The sequence below is a fragment of the Oryzias melastigma genome, linkage group LG20, assembly GCF_002922805.2.
Source record: "Oryzias melastigma strain HK-1 linkage group LG20, ASM292280v2, whole genome shotgun sequence".
NCBI classification, from domain to species: domain Eukaryota; kingdom Metazoa; phylum Chordata; class Actinopteri; order Beloniformes; family Adrianichthyidae; genus Oryzias; species Oryzias melastigma.
In genome coordinates, this window is record NC_050531.1 from 107,895 (window position 1) to 123,048 (window position 15,154).

Genomic DNA, 15,154 nt, shown 5'->3' on the forward strand with positions numbered 1-15,154 from the left:
TAGTGCAGTCACTTTGAACTTTCATGTAGCTTCAAAAAATAAAATGATATAATGTTTGAATGTGTTAAGTTGGCTTCAAGAAAATAAAAAAAAAATCCAAACAAGTATGTAAAAAAACTAAAAGTTTAAAAATGCAAAAATCAAAAGAAAAGTTGAATAATCTAAGAAGAAATAAATGCTGGATATAGGAATATCCGAAGCCCTGAACTGAACTGTGTTTGTTTTGCTCCAACAAACCCCAGTGACTGATGTCCCAAAGTGTGAAGAAATCCAAACATAGATGTTTGTTTTCAGGAGTGCCAGTGACTTTAACGTCCTTCTTTGCTCTGCAGGGGGGGCGTCCTTTGCCGGATCTGGCGAGCTATCCAGCGGCACAGAGAGCGAGGGCGGCTGGTGGGCGACCAGCACTCCAAAGATGATGAATGAGTGCAGCAGACATTGCAGGAGAACCTCGGCACATTGCCGGCGCTGCGTGGCCTGTTGGTTTCTGTCTTTCATGTCGTGATTTTGCTTCCAGCACCCCGTCTGGACTGCTGGACTTCCTGCAGTTCCTATGAAGCTGACCAAAGTGTTCTTCTGTGTGCAATCATTGCTCCAAACACAGTTCTAACCAAAGCCTGACCGCTTCCTGTGGAGGTTTCTTTTCATTTTTTGCATTGGTTGTATTGATCCATCTGGGTTCTGCAGGCTCGGCTAAACTGTTGGTATAAAACACTCACACTTTCAAAGTACGGAAAAAGTCAGTAAAAATGGGCGTGGTCACTTTACAGTTGTCCACTTTGAGCTTTCTTCATGGGAAATAAAAAGTTTACATATAGGTTCAATGATGATCACAAGTAGGAAAGTTTCTGGTCTATAGAACCATATCCAAACGTGTTTGTGCGTTAGAACCACCAGAACTCAAAAACATTTAGCATGACGTCCTCTGGCGTTTATTCTTGAATGAAGCACCCAAAGCTGCTGAGGACAGGAGCATGTAGAACATGAGCATCAGACATGACAGTCATTCAGTTCCATAATATTTATAAAGTCCAATATCACAGAAACAATTGCCTCATTGGGCTTCATGCCATGAAAAGAGACGGATGGAAAAGAAAATCTCCACATGAACAGAAAGCAAAGAATGACTGCAATAAATCCTCCAGTGATAAATGATCTTCAAACTCAGCAGACCGGTTTCTTTTCAACCTCCTCTGTGGCTCTGAAATCCGTCTTACCTGTTGGATCAGCAGAATTCTCTACTTTACCTGTTCAGAACCCGGTCACCACCTGCAGTAGCAGGTCAGACTGAAAACTTCTACAACACTAAAGGCCAGTGAGGGGGAAGAAGGTTTTTGTTTTAACCCCCCAAATCCTGCAGACTGAACAAGGAACCTGTTAGTGCTGTGCACGTGATACGTGCATGCTCCTTGCTGCAGCCTGACTGTTGAAATGAGACAGTGTAGTTCGTGTGGACGTCCTACAGACAATTCCGTGTGCATTCAGTGCACTTTCCATGCTTGCCACTTTCACCAGCGTTTGCACAATTCACCTGAAATGCCTTCAGGAAAATCCTCATCCGTAAACTGAGATCAAAACAATTTTTCTTTCCATGATGGTTCAGACATTCTTCTACATTCTTTCCATTGTTTACCTGCTGCCCTCACACCTGCATAGATCTACTTTAGTTAGAAGAACAAAATGTTGTCTTTAATCCACCAAAAATGTGGAGACTTCATCCACTCTGAAAACAGGAGAAATAAAGAGAGAAGATAACATTTATTCCTTTGGCTCTTTTCAAGAATTCCTGCTTTTATTTGCATGTTGTTGCTTAAACTTGATGCTGAACAGCATTAATTAAGTTAGAAAAAATCCTAATTTTAATATTGATCTTTAAAACTAAAACGCTTTAAAGAATTGGTTTAAGAATCCTCAATAGTTTTCCGCTGAAACTCTAATAAAATACATTTAAAACAGTAACTATGACCTGATACATGTCAACCCAAAAGATCTGAGGCTCCATTAGAAAAACTGTCATTATTGAGATGATTCCTAAACCTCCTTCATGTTCTTCCTGATGTGCATTTGTTTTAAATTTATTTCTCTTTTTATTTCGGCTCTTATTGTTATTTGTCAGCTATTTAACAGCAATAAACTTCACATCATAAACATCTTGTCTCCATTTCTGTGTTCATTCTCATCCAGGTGGATTCCAACATTATAAAAGCAGCTAACAGGACTTGGTTCAACCAAATCCACTTGACTGCTTAGATCTGTTAAACTTGATGGATCCTTGAGTGGACTCATTTTGAAGAACCTGTTTTGCACCTAATCTGATGGAATGCTTGTTTACTTTGACTTCTTGTATAGTGAGGAAAGGGAAGTACAATTTTCCCCTGACAGTGTTATTCATTTGTCAGACGTCAGAGCTTCATTCTTCAGATCTCTGACTTGTTGAATTCATGTAGTGCGAACCAGATTTCCTAAAATTCTTGTCTTATCTTTACCAGCTCTGCTACAGGCTATTAACGGAGAAAGGTTCATGGTTGTAGAAAAGGACATTTGTTTGGATTATTGTTTTGTTTTCCTGTTTGGAAACCAGTTCAGTCCAATTTTAAACGTTGCCAGGTTTGTCAAGAACAAGCATTTGTGCATGAGAGTTTGAGTTAAGCCCTAAACTAGTTTGACAAAGCTGAAAACTTTTTCTCTTGTTGATGTTAATTCAGTTTATGGTTCCTCGGCTGATGTGTGGGTCCAGTTACAGCAGCTCAACTTAAAGGTCTCTGCTCCAAGAACCAGCATTCCAGGATGTTCTGATCCGTTTAGGGTTTTCGGGATGTTCTGGTCTTTATAGGGTTCCAGGATTTTCTAATCGAAATAGTGTTCCTGGATGTTCTGATCTAGATAGGGTTCCAGGATGTTCTGATCTTGATAGGGTTTGCAGGATGTTCTGATCCAGATAGGATTCCAGGATGTTCTGATCCGTATAGGGCTTGCAGGATGTTCTGATCTGTATAGTGTTCCAGGATGTTCTCATCCGGATAGTGTTCCTGGATGTTTTGATCTGGATATGATTCCAAGGTGTTCTGATCTGGATAGGGTTCCAGGATTTTCTAATCCAAATAGTGTTCCAGGTTGATCTGATTCGGATAGGGTTTGCAGGATGTTCTGATCCAGATAGGATTCCAGGATGTTCTGATCTGGATAGTGTTCCAGGATGTTCTGATCTGGATAGTGTTCCAAGCTGTTCTGATCTGGATAGTGTTCCAGGATGTTCTGATCTGGATAAGGTTCCAGGATGTTCTGATCTGGATAGGGTTCCAGGATGTTCTCATCAGGATCCGATTCCAGGATTTTCTAATCCAAATAGTGTTCCTGGATATTCTGATCTGGATAAGGTTCCAGGATTTTCTAATCCAAGTAGTGTTCTAGGTGTTCTGATCCAGATTGGATTCCAGGATGCTCTGATCCGGGTAGTGTTCCTGGATATTCTGATCTGGATAGTGTTCTAGGATGTTCTGATCCAGATTGGATTCCAGGATGTTCTGATCCGGATAGTTTCCTGGATTTTATGATCTGGATTGGATTCCAGGATTTTCTAATCCGGATAGTGTTCCAGGATGTCTGATCTGTAAAGGGTTCCAGGATGTTCTGATCCAGATAGGGTTTGCAGGAGCCCGACCAAGTCTCTCCCATTGGAGCTTCTGTCTCCACGGCAGGAATGTGAAGATGTGGAGGAATGTTTAGAGAATAGTCCAGTTTCTATCTAGGCTGAAGGTGTGTAGAAGATCTATGCTGCAGTTACATCATGGTGGAGACAGTATGATGGTGTGGGACAGCATCTGTCTCACTGGAACAACAGCATAATTTAAAGACAAACAGGGCTTCCAAAAGTAAGAATAGTATAGTGTCAAATACTCTACCAAAAATTGTTCTCAAGAAAAGTTTATGTAATAAGTGTTTTTGTTGTTTTTAACAGCAAAAGCACTTAAATAAAAAAAAGTAAACTATTTTACCACATTTCTTGAGAATTTAGTTTCCTTCCACTTATTTTAATTTGCCAATTTGTATTAAAAGTCACAAAATGTTTTATTTTTCATTAAAAGATTAATTTGTTTATGTTGTGCTTAGTTCTTTAGCTTGTATATATTTATCAATTATCTTCAGATGAGGTTTCACTCTGAGGGGACTGAGTACTTTGTTTTCTGTGAGGATTCTGGTCTTGCATTTTGGTGCTTTTTGGGTTTTGTCACGTTGTGTTTTCCCCGTCAGTCTCATCAGGCTCAGGTTAATCTAAGCACCTGTCAATCACCCTCAGTTATTTACATCTCTGGTTTTTCAGGTTAACTGCTCTGTCTTGCTCCCATGTTGGTTCTCTGTGGTTTTGACATGTTTAAGGTTTAGAAACTAAAAGTTTTAGTTTCTGCCTCCAAAACTGGTCCCCTGCATTTTGGGGTCCTCCAGTTCCTGACAGTCTCTTTTAACATCTTTTTAATTCATTTAGCAGTTTGTGTTGTGTAAATGGATTATTCCAGGTTCAGTCGGGCCGACGTTGAATTTTTATAGATTCTTAAATTCACCAGAAACTTGAATAAATCTGAACAAATCTGTGTATTGACAGTTCTTTGTTCAAATAGAACAATAACCGAAGAATAACTTGGGCTGCGTGGTGGTGTAGCGGTTAGCACTCGGTCCTCACCGTGAGAAGGTCCTGGTTCAAAACCAGCTGGGTTCTTTCTGTGTGGAGTTTGCATGTTCTCTGCTTCTCTCCCTCAGTCCATAAACATTGTTCATAGGAGACTTTAAATTGTCATGTAGTTGTTTGTTGTTGTTGCAGGATAAAGTATAACTATGTATGTTTTTGTATATTTGGTTGAACTTTAGTGAACAAAGATTGACCCCTCCCTGATGCTTTTCTGCTTCCAGCTGCAGACACACCACTACAGTTCACATGAAACTTCTGATAAACTAATTAGAATCAGAGCCTTCATCTACAGCAGGGTTTGAACACATTGATTACTGATCCACTCAGGGGGTCATCCTAAGGGGCGGAGCTAGTCATTGATAGGGCAAAAAGGATAAACTTGTGTCACTCTTGACTTCTTCATGTCAGGTCCTTGAGAGAGACGTTGGTTTGGTCCAGCATGCTGAAGGTCAACTTTGTCTCTGTGTAACCTAAGTTGTTGAAGGTGAAATTTTACATATGATTAATATTTACTTATTGTTTCTTCATTTTGTTGAGCTCCATCTTCTCCTGACTAAAAGGCCAACACTGCAACAGTGTCTCTGTGTCTCTGCTGGACTGGAGGAACGTTCTGGTCCAACCCCGTCGTCATCCGAGTGGGAAGGCTCCAGCAACCTGGGGGACAAACCTCTTTCCCACACGGATTAAAAGTTAAACCACATGGGGGGTGAATAAATTCACTCTCACGTGTTCTGACTGCTCTATCATTTCCTTCACTCAACAGGAATGTGAAGTCAAACACAGATGTCTTGACGTCAAAGTGTCTCTGCTGGAAGGCCGTCCAACAGGAAGTGAACATGTTGTGTCGAGGTCACATTCCTGACAGAGGACAAAGCCAGAAGAGTGAATGTCTCCTCTGTTGGGAGAAGCTTCTGTTCTGGAACCAGTCCAACATGATCCAGTTTATCAGGGATTGTGTAATCCAGGCTCTGAGCACTTTTCACCTGCAGCCTCACCGTAACTGTAGAGGAAACACTTAAAATACGGAGATTCTGAGGATAAAAATGACTAGAAGTCCTTCATATAAATGACAGTTAGAGGACAGATTAGTGGACACATTTTTGGTGAGAAGAGTTTACAGGTGAGGCAGTGGCTCACCTGCCTCCCCTGACCACTCGTCCCTGCTGCGTCATGTTTCAATGAGGAACCGCTGAACCAAGCCAAACCCAAACTGGTCCACAACACGTCCACATAGAATTAGAATTCAAACCGCCCAATTGGACAGGAAACCTTCTATCCTGGCAACACTGGTGCTCAGCAAGACAGCTGACGCACTGCATGATGGGATTTATAGTTAATACTGTTGTGATGGTCGGAGACACAGCATGCTGCCAGATCTGTCAGAACAAGGAATTCCCTTTGCCTGTCTGGTCAGATTGTGGTTTCAGTGTTTTTGTAGGTTTTGCAGTCTGCTGTTTTACTCTGTTAGTTATTATATCCAGTTGTTTTTAATTCTTTCTGCACCATGAGTGAGAAGGAGGGAGAGGATGATGTGATGTCAAACGTTCTGATCCACCAATAAAGGCAGAGTCCATTATAATGGATTTCTCAACCTCCTGAATGTAACTCAGCTACTGTAGTTTAGTAATTATGTTATATTGTCATTCTTATATATACCAGTACTTACTGAGGCTTCAGATGGTGCTAAATTACGATAATCTTTTTGATAAAGTTTTGATTTTTGGGAGTTTCACTTTAAATCAAGTATAGACAAACGTACAAAAGATTTTCATTTCCTCACTGACACCTTTATTGTAATGTATCTGCACATCTGAGTGACAGCAAAATCAAATATTGTAGCACTGACTGAGTATTGGACACAGATGGGTAAATGTAGGAGTCAAGCTAACAGCATATCATAGCTAACAGTCAAACATAGTGGTGGTAGTGTGATGGTTTGGAGTAAATGTAAAATCATGGAGGAAACATTTTTACAACTGCACTCTAAAAGACCCTGTAACTAAAAGGCTGTTTGAATTCATTATTTCATTTCAAAATCTTCTGACATCAATCAGGACATTTAATGAGTCTGTAAAACACCCCCTCTCCTGATGACCCCACCACCCACACACAGGTATCCCCATGGAGAATGACAGCTGAAGCTGACGGCTGTCATGATGAAGATGAAGTTTGACCTCAGTAGGAAAGTGGAGGGGTTGATGGTGTCTAAGAGATGAAGATAATCTGACAGATTAGTCGGGGAGAAAAACAACTGGAACAACATTATTCCTCACTGTTTCATGTTTCTTTTGTTAAAAAAACTTCATGAGTGCAGACATGTTTAGCTCTTCAAGAGTCCCAGCAGAAATCCAGCAGACCGTCACCAATAAAGAAAAGTTCATCTTTCACTGTTGTAAACAAACCTGAGAGTCTAACTCTGAACTATTCTCAGAGCCTAAGCCCCTCCTCTGAACTATTCTAAGAGCCTAAGCCCCTCCTCTGAACTATTCTGAGAGCCTAAGCCCCGCCTCTGAACTATTCTAAGAGCCTAAGCCCCTCCTCTGAACTATTCTGAGAGCCTAAGCCCCTCCTCTGAACTATTCTAAGACCCTAAGCCCCTCCTCTGAACTATTCTGAGAGCCTAAGCCCCTCCTCTGAACTATTCTCAGAGTCTAAGCCCCTCCTCTGCACTATTCTCAGAGCCTAAGCCCCTCCTCTGAACTATTCTCAGAGCCTAAGCCCCTCCTCTGAACTATTCTCAGAGCCTAAGCCCCTCCTCTGAACTATTCTAAGAGCCTAAGCCCCTCCTCTGAACTATTCTAAGAGCCTAAGCCCCTCCTCTGAACTATTCTAAGAGCCTAAGCCCCTCCTCTGAACTATTCTAAGAGCCTAAGCCCCTCCTCTGAACTATTCTAAGAGCCTAAGCCCCTCCTCTGAACTATTCTAAGAGCCTAAGCCCCTCCTCTGAACTATTCTAAGAGCCTAAGCCCCTCCTCTGAACTATTCTAAGAGCCTAAGCCCCTCCTCTGAACTATTCTAAGAGCCTAAGCCCCTCCTCTGAACTATTCTAAGAGCCTAAGCCCCTCCTCTGAACTATTCTAAGAGCCTAAGCCCCTCCTCTGAACTATTCTAAGAGCCTAAGCCCCTCCTCTGAAGTATTTTAAGGCCCATTTCTATTTTGAGCTCCTCTCCTAAAAATAGCTCCTCCCTGACCTGGACTTTCCCCACAGCAGGTATTTAGCAGCTCAGCGGCGAGCGGCTGCACACTCTCCTCTGCAGACGAGCAGACCAGCCTCCTCAGCTCCGTCACAGAGACGCTCCTACAGCTGAAGCACAATGACGAACAGCAAGGTGTGCCTGGCAGCAGCTCTGTGCTCCCTCCTCTTCCTCTCCACCCTCCTCAGCAGCGCTCAGTCAGGTGAGTCCCAGGATCTGTGAGCAGCAGCTCGGACTCCCAGGAATCTGGTCCTCATGCCCGGCTCTGTGTGTTGACAGCCAGTTGCTGCGTGAGCTACAGCAGGCGCCGGCCGCCCTGCAAACTCATTCTGGGCTACAGCATCCAGACCATCACCGGCTCCTGCGACCTGCACGCCGTCATGTGAGTGAAAGCAGCCAGCAGCTGCACTTCCCAGCCTCAGGGCAGATTTCTGAAGAGGAGACAGTTCAGGACAGACGTTTAGAAGAAAGAAAGAGCCAGCATCTGAGGATCTGCAGAGCGTCTTCTCAGGAAGAACATGTTGGTCCTCCTGCAGAACATCTGCTGCTAGATCAGCCTGTCAGGAGCTCAGATCCACACATGCAGACATGCAGAGCATTCATGTGACCACCCTCTCCCTCCACAGCTTCCACCTTCCGGGGAAGTTCCTGTGTGCCGATCCCAGCATGAAGTGGACCCAGAAGCTCCGCCTCTGTGTGGAGTGAGTAGAAAGCCCTTCCGCTGCTGCTGCTGCTGCTGCTGCTGCTGCTGCTGCTGGGATGCTCATTCAACCCCTCTCATGTTTCTCGTAGGGAGAGGAAGAGAACGAGCGCCCAGGTCTTCAAGCTCTCTGCAGACTAGAGTCTGGAGGAAAACCAGCCCTTCTGCTCTGCAGGAAGCTCCAACACTGGGACTCTTCCCTATTTCTGTTTTATAAACAGAGACGTGTAGTGTTCTGAAAACACAGTTGGTCTGAAAGACTTCATGAAGAGTTGCTGCTCTGCCATCTCCATGCTCCAAGATCAACAACCAAGAACTTTGTTCTAAGAAGTGACTTTGATGTTTGTGAAGTTTGAATAAAGAATCATTTTAGTACAAATGTGTGTCTTTGTCATGTTTGTAGAAAGCAGACGGTCAGATGCTCCGTTTTCTATCAAACATGCTGTTTCACATGAGAAACATGAAGTCTTCTGCTTCAGCACCAAGATGGAACAAAGCTTCCATTTGACTTCTAATATGGGACATTTCAGTGATCATCTTTGGACAAAGTTCAGCTTCAGTGATGCATTAGTCTACAGGAGAATGGAGGAATGTCGGATTCTGTTGTTCTCCACATTGACCCTCACAAGAAATGTGGAGCTTTTCAGGTTTCCAAAGCTGTAACCCAACTCTGACAGCTCTGTAGTAATAATGCAGAAGGAACAGTAGTAGTAAATAATACACTTGTCTCTTTGTGGAGTTTCAGAGGGACTGAAACAGAAACAAGATCCACCTTTGATCAAGAAGTGAGGCTTCAAATGTCTAAAGCAGAGATTAACGGACACAATGAAGGTCTGGGAAAAAGAAACTGGAAGTTTGTTAATGAAGTTCCTTCAAACAGATGCAGCTCAAACTGATTCACAAAATAAAAGACTTAAAACTAAAAAAGACACTAAAGTTTGATGGCATTTCATAAGATGATGTGAAAGGACAGAATACGGATTCAGATTACAAGTAAAAGTTACAAACGTATTTGAGACAGAGACATTTCTGTAAAATATTCTTTCTGTAATGCATTTCTATAGTAACAGAAATATTTTTAGTAAAACATTTGGTCATGAGATTATTGAAGACCAACAATAAATAGAGCAACAACATTAAACATAGCATGGATTGGGATATCGATTGGCTTTTATTTGGTTCCAGTACCAAAGCAGTTCTTTGGTTTCGGTCCCTTTTCTGTGCCATTTTGGTACTTCGGTAGTAATAAATAATGCCTTCATCTTCCCACATCAACACATTTTCATCACAAGTTGAATATTGAAGCATGGTCAAAACCACTGTGTCAAAACTGATGTTTTGGATTTTGTCTTTTTTTTTTTTTGACCGTTTCCATTGAATCAGAGCTCCCCAACCTCAGAGCTGGAACAGATGCCCCGCCCCTCTTTTACCATGTGGTGAGTTCGCTGCTCGCTGCCTGCCAAAAATGTGATCCTGAGCTTGACGCTGTGGCTGTATGTGGGTGTCTGTGAATGTCACACTTTCAATGAGTGGAAGACACAGATAATGACGGTTTATCTTTGTAAGGAGTTCTACAAAAATCTACAAAAGAAAGAAACTCTTCAAAGATTGTCTTGTTACCGGGGCTTTGATCTCACTTGAGGGAAGTGTTTGGATAACAGCCGTTTGCACTGTGTTTCTGTGTCTCTGTGACTGAAGGCTGTTCTGCAATAACCCAAGAGGGAGGAAAATAGAGGACCTTTTTTATTACTGTCTCTATGAAAATAAGAAAAACATCACAGTTCAGGAGACCCGAGCAGGCTGCTCACGCTCCCCACAGCGGATGTCTGTCTGCCAGCTTATTGAGCGAGCTCCGCTGAAGTCCAGAGGCTGGCTGCAGGCAGGGAACCGCTGGAGTGTGATAGTCTGCTGATCTGCCCAGAGTGAATCCCACCTTCACCCAATAGCTCTCAGAGATGAGCTCTGGTCAGCTCCTGCAGCTCCAGCGGGTTAAGAAAATGGTTGGAAGTTTTGAACAAAAACGCTTGTATTGGATTAGTATTTTACCCGCTGATCTGGTCACTGAGAACGTCACATGCCCAAAGCTGAGTTCCTGATTAGCTGATGTGATGCAGCGACCTGTCAAACTTCTGTTACCTGCGGTGACAAGCATAAAGACATTTGAGCGCTGCTGGTGTTCTCCCAGTCAGCGGTCTTATGTAAGCCCACCCACTATCCCAGGAAAGGCAGAAGGGTTGTCTAGAACTTCAAAGTTCTGAACAGAGTAGAAGTGATTGACATGCCATCATACAAATAAACCTTCAACGAAACTAAGCACTGAAATAAGGAACTGATAGCTGCAGATTTTTTTTGGTTTCATTAGATCTTAACACTTCCTACTTGGAACTGAACTTCAGTGGCTAACCCTAGTTATGAGGTATGCAGTTAAGGGTCTTATCCAAGGACCCCCACTGGATTATGTTAACGTGCTCACCATGGTTATGATCCTTATTGTTATGATTATTTCCATCATATGATGAACTCCACAAAGACCCAGACATATTTGTGAAGATGTCTGCTTTCAGCAGCAGAAGGAATCTGTTGTTGTCTCAGTGGCTCAAGCCTCAAAAGAAGAAGTGCTGCTTTGCTGTGCCTCAAACTAGAAGTGAGTCAAAGCAAAGGTTCTCAAATCACAGATAATGAAGAAGTGCTGGTAGGCAAAGACCCGATCAGTCGTCTACTTCCACCAGACGCACAGTAGCAGGAATTTTAAAGCTATAAAACAATCACTTGCATCGATTTTTGGTCTTTTTGACTGGAGTGGAGTTTTTAGGGTGAATTTCTTCATAGGACCACTGTGACTCTATATTTTTTACCATGGGATTGAAAACTGTCACAACTAAATCAAGAAGACACTTAGAGTGTTTTTTATTCACCTTTTTACTCCTCTTGGAGTATGTGGTTATTCTGGTGGGAGGATTCGCACTCAAGAACTGCCATGTCAGCAGGAACTCGGCGGTGTGTCAAAAAGAAAAACTCACTGCTGTTCCCCAAGACATTCCCCAAACCGTCACCAGTTTTGATTTATCTGGAAACAAGCTTTCAAGCATCAGACGGTGGGATTTCTTTCATGTACCTCACCTGATCCAGCTGGACCTCAACAACAACCACATTCAACAGGTAGACAGTTTTTCTTTCTCTAACTTGAACTCCCTCCAGAAGTTAAACTTAAACAACAACAAGCTTTCTAAGCTGGACACAAACCTCTTTAATGGACTGAGGAACCTGACTGAACTGAGAATCTCTCATAATGAGATAAAAACTGTGTCTTCTGGCTCCTTCAAGTCGTTGTCAAGCTTGACATTTTTGGATATTTCCTATAACAAACTGCAAAGTCTTACAAATGCAAATGTGATCCTGCAGCAGCTGCCACAGCTGCAAGAGCTCATCATTAAACAGAACAATCTGATGTGTTTCTATTCATGGGAGCTAACAAACACATCTGTCCAACTTCATGCTCTGGATATAACTCTAAATCCCTTTCAGGACTTCAAGGTCACTGCAGATGTTTTCCCAAATCTCCTTCGTTTCAGCATCGGATTTAACATGAGTAAACCATTAAAGTGGGACCTGAAGAAGACGGCTCTGCCACGAGTTTCCTCTCTGGACATCAGCCAGCTCCACCTGACTCTCAGTGACATGAATTCCTTGTTTCAAGCTGTGAACCGGACACTGACCGTACTGAGGATGAATGCCATGAAACAGAACCCAAACGCACTCATCAACCTGTCATGCTCCATCCCAACCATGTCTACGCTGCAGTTCCGACGAAACAAGTTGAAACGGATCGAAGCCAGACTTTTAGAGCTGTGCACCAATGTGACCGAGCTGGATTTAGCAGACAATGACATTCAGTTTGTTTCAGAGGATGCCTTCAAGGGCCTTCCATGTCTGAAGACCTTGACTTTAAGTCAGAATAAACTCTCCTCAGTTCCTTCTGCCATCTGGAATCTTCCAGGACTGTACAAGCTGGATCTGAAGATGAACAGGATCAACACACTCCGATGTCAAGATTTCACCAATCAGACAGAGCTCAGAATTCTCTACCTCCAAAACAACTTCCTCTCAAATCTGACAGATTGTGTTTTTCAGGATTTGGTTCGACTCAAACTTCTGAAACTGCAGAGCAATAAAATAGTCAAATTAAACAATGCTTTCAAACAACACCTGACAAATCTGAGAGTCCTGTATTTGAATAACAATCATCTCACTGTGATTGGAAAAGAAGAGTTCAAAGGTTTGCATTCGCTTCAGAACTTATCCTTGCAGGAAAATCATTTAGGGAACTTGAATGAGGAGAGTTTTTCTGGATTAACAAATCTTACCCACATGCTGATAATGAACAACAACATTCAAAAGAAGGATCTGGACTCTGGTGCTTTCAATGCTCTAGTCAACCTAAAACTATTGGGTTTAAGTAACAACCATGTCCAGTACAAGAGTGAAAGTCGGTGTAAAGCCCCTTTCTCCCACCTGTCCTACCTGGAAGAGCTCTGGTTCTCTGATCAGCGCTATCACAGAAAGTCATATTTGCCTGTCAACTTCCTGCAGGGTTTGACAAACCTCCTGCACTTTGATGCCAGGAGCACTCAGCTGGTCTCCCTGCACAAAGACACATTCAACCATACACCAAAGATGGAAAAGCTTTTGATCAGCTCCAATGATCTCCAAGCCCTCTCAGCAGAACTGTTTGCTCCAATTCCAAACCTTAAGAGTCTCTACATATCCAGGACACAACTGCCCTCTCTGGATTTCTTTAGAAATGCCAACCTGAAGAAGCTGGAATTCCTCCAGGCGAGAAAAAACCAGTACTCTGACATCACCAAAGACGTGATCTTGTCTCTGCCTGCACTGCGTTATGTGGATCTTCAGGGGAACACCTTCACCTGTGACTGCAACAACGCCGACTTCCTCCAGTGGATCACAACCAGCAATCAGACTCAGTTCTATGATGCTTATAACTTTCTGTGCAGGAATCCTCCAAGCTTTAAAAATAAGAAGCTTCTTCACTTTGACCCGGCGTCCTGCATGGTGGACACAGGTTTCATCTGCTTTGTGTCAACCACATGTTCCATTGTCTGTCTCATGGTGGCATCCTTCATTTTCCATTTCATGAGGTGGCAGCTGGTCTATTCCTATTACCTCTTTTTAGCTTGGGTTTATGACTCAAAACATAGAAACAAACAATCGGCTGACCAGTACGACGCTTTCATCTCCTACAACAACCACGACGAGCCCTGGGTGATGGACGAACTGCTGCCAAAACTTGAGGGAGAGCAGGGATGGAGGCTGTGTCTACACCATCGAGACTTTGAACCAGGTAAGACCACCTTCACAGTCAGACCCCATTGGAGAGTTTCTGAATGAACCTATTCATGTTGGTAAACTGAGAGGAAACCTTTGGAAATCGAAAAAACACAAATTCAGATCTTTGTGCTTCTGAAAAGTCAGACTTTGAACTCATGACAAATTCAGTTACGTAAAACCATTAGGTCAAATCTCTTTCTTTCTCCTAGAAATTAAAGTTTTGTTCACTTTGTTCTTTTATAACTTTTATTTTAACCTTTGGTTTTTAGTTTTGTCACAATTCTGGCTTTTTCTCAAAATGTGGACTTAAAAAAAAAACTTGATGTTTTTTTTTAAGAATTCAGACTTTTTACCATTAGGGTGTGTCAGGGGATAGACTTTAAAGTTCTGCTACTGGTTTATAAAGCTTTGAATGGTTTAGAACCAAAATACATGACTGACCTCCTGACCCAGTATGTACCAGCCAGACCTCTCCGGTCATTAGGATCCGGTCTTTATCAGTTCCTAGGGTCAGAACTAAACATGGAGAAGCTGCATTCAGCTTCTATGCACCACAGATCTGGAACAGACTTCCAGAAAGCCTTAGATCTGCTGAAACACTCAGTGTATTTAAATCCAGGTTAAAGACTCACCTGTTCTCAGTTTGATTAATATGTATTCAAAAGTTTACGTCTGACTGTTTATCTATGCTTGTTTTAAATTAAAATCTTTTTACTTTCTTTTAATTTTATTTTAATGATTTGAATGATGATGAATGACATTTTTACTATTTCTTTTGATTGTTTCTTTTAATGTTTTATGTAAAGCACTTTGAATTGTCTCTGTACATGAAATGTGCTACAAATAAACTTGCCTTGCCAAAGGAAGAGTAGTTGTAAGTAAAACTGAAGAGGTTGCATTTGACAAAAAGAGAAACAATGACAGGAAGTGAAAGTTTGTGGCAGCAAGGATGATTCTTTTTATTGTTCATAAAAAAAGAACTCAGGCTTTAATACAGTCTTATTGAAATATTTTAGACTAGTTCACGAGTTTTCTTTGTTCACTCTATTAAATCAAGAAAAATCTGGACCAAAGATTTATTTGATAATAATTTGGGTTTTAATAAAGGTAGATATTTCCTACATCAGCATAAATGTACTAATTTAAAACAATAATCAAACAGTAACTACCGACTTGACATTGAGGTCAGAGTTCATGATCCATCCATCCATCCATCCATTTTCTTGACC

The 15,154-nt window shown here is 42.1% G+C and overlaps 3 protein-coding genes across 3 annotated transcripts in view; all 3 read left to right on the forward strand.

The window, feature by feature from the left end:
* Positions 1–2,150, forward strand: part of map3k15 (mitogen-activated protein kinase kinase kinase 15) — a gene marked incomplete in the record, with an annotated part of 44,422 nt that extends 42,272 nt beyond the window's left edge. Inside the window, 1 exon segment of the mRNA XM_024280197.2 lies at positions 333–2,150. Within this exon segment, the coding sequence (XP_024135965.1) occupies positions 333–426 (94 nt within the window).
* Positions 2,151–4,024: 1,874 nt separating this feature from the next.
* On the forward strand, positions 4,025–8,958 carry ccl20b (chemokine (C-C motif) ligand 20b). Its single transcript, XM_024280198.2, has 4 exons — positions 4,025–8,081; positions 8,159–8,261; positions 8,506–8,580; positions 8,672–8,958. Exons 1-4 carry the CDS (start codon positions 8,000–8,002, stop codon positions 8,718–8,720), a joined length of 309 nt encoding a protein of 102 aa, XP_024135966.1. The 5' UTR covers positions 4,025–7,999; the 3' UTR covers positions 8,721–8,958.
* Positions 8,959–11,435: 2,477 nt separating this feature from the next.
* Positions 11,436–15,154, forward strand: part of tlr22 (toll-like receptor 22) — a 5,159-nt gene continuing 1,440 nt past the window's right edge. The window contains exons 1-2 of the mRNA XM_036217520.1: positions 11,436–11,905; positions 11,954–13,938. Coding sequence (XP_036073413.1) covers positions 11,436–11,905; positions 11,954–13,938 — 2,455 coding nt within the window. The remainder of the gene's footprint in view (positions 11,906–11,953; positions 13,939–15,154) is intronic.

Excerpts from the sequence above, each read along its gene's own strand:
- ccl20b (XM_024280198.2), top strand. The coding sequence starts at position 8,000 with ATGACGAACAGCAAGGTGTGCCTGGCAGCAGCTCTGTGCTCCCTCCTC. Across the intron at positions 8,262-8,505 it reads TGCGACCTGCACGCCGTCAT|CTTCCACCTTCCGGGGAAGT; the intron begins GTGAGTGAAAGC and ends CTCCCTCCACAG. Across the intron at positions 8,581-8,671 it reads AAGCTCCGCCTCTGTGTGGA|GGAGAGGAAGAGAACGAGCG; the intron begins GTGAGTAGAAAG and ends TGTTTCTCGTAG.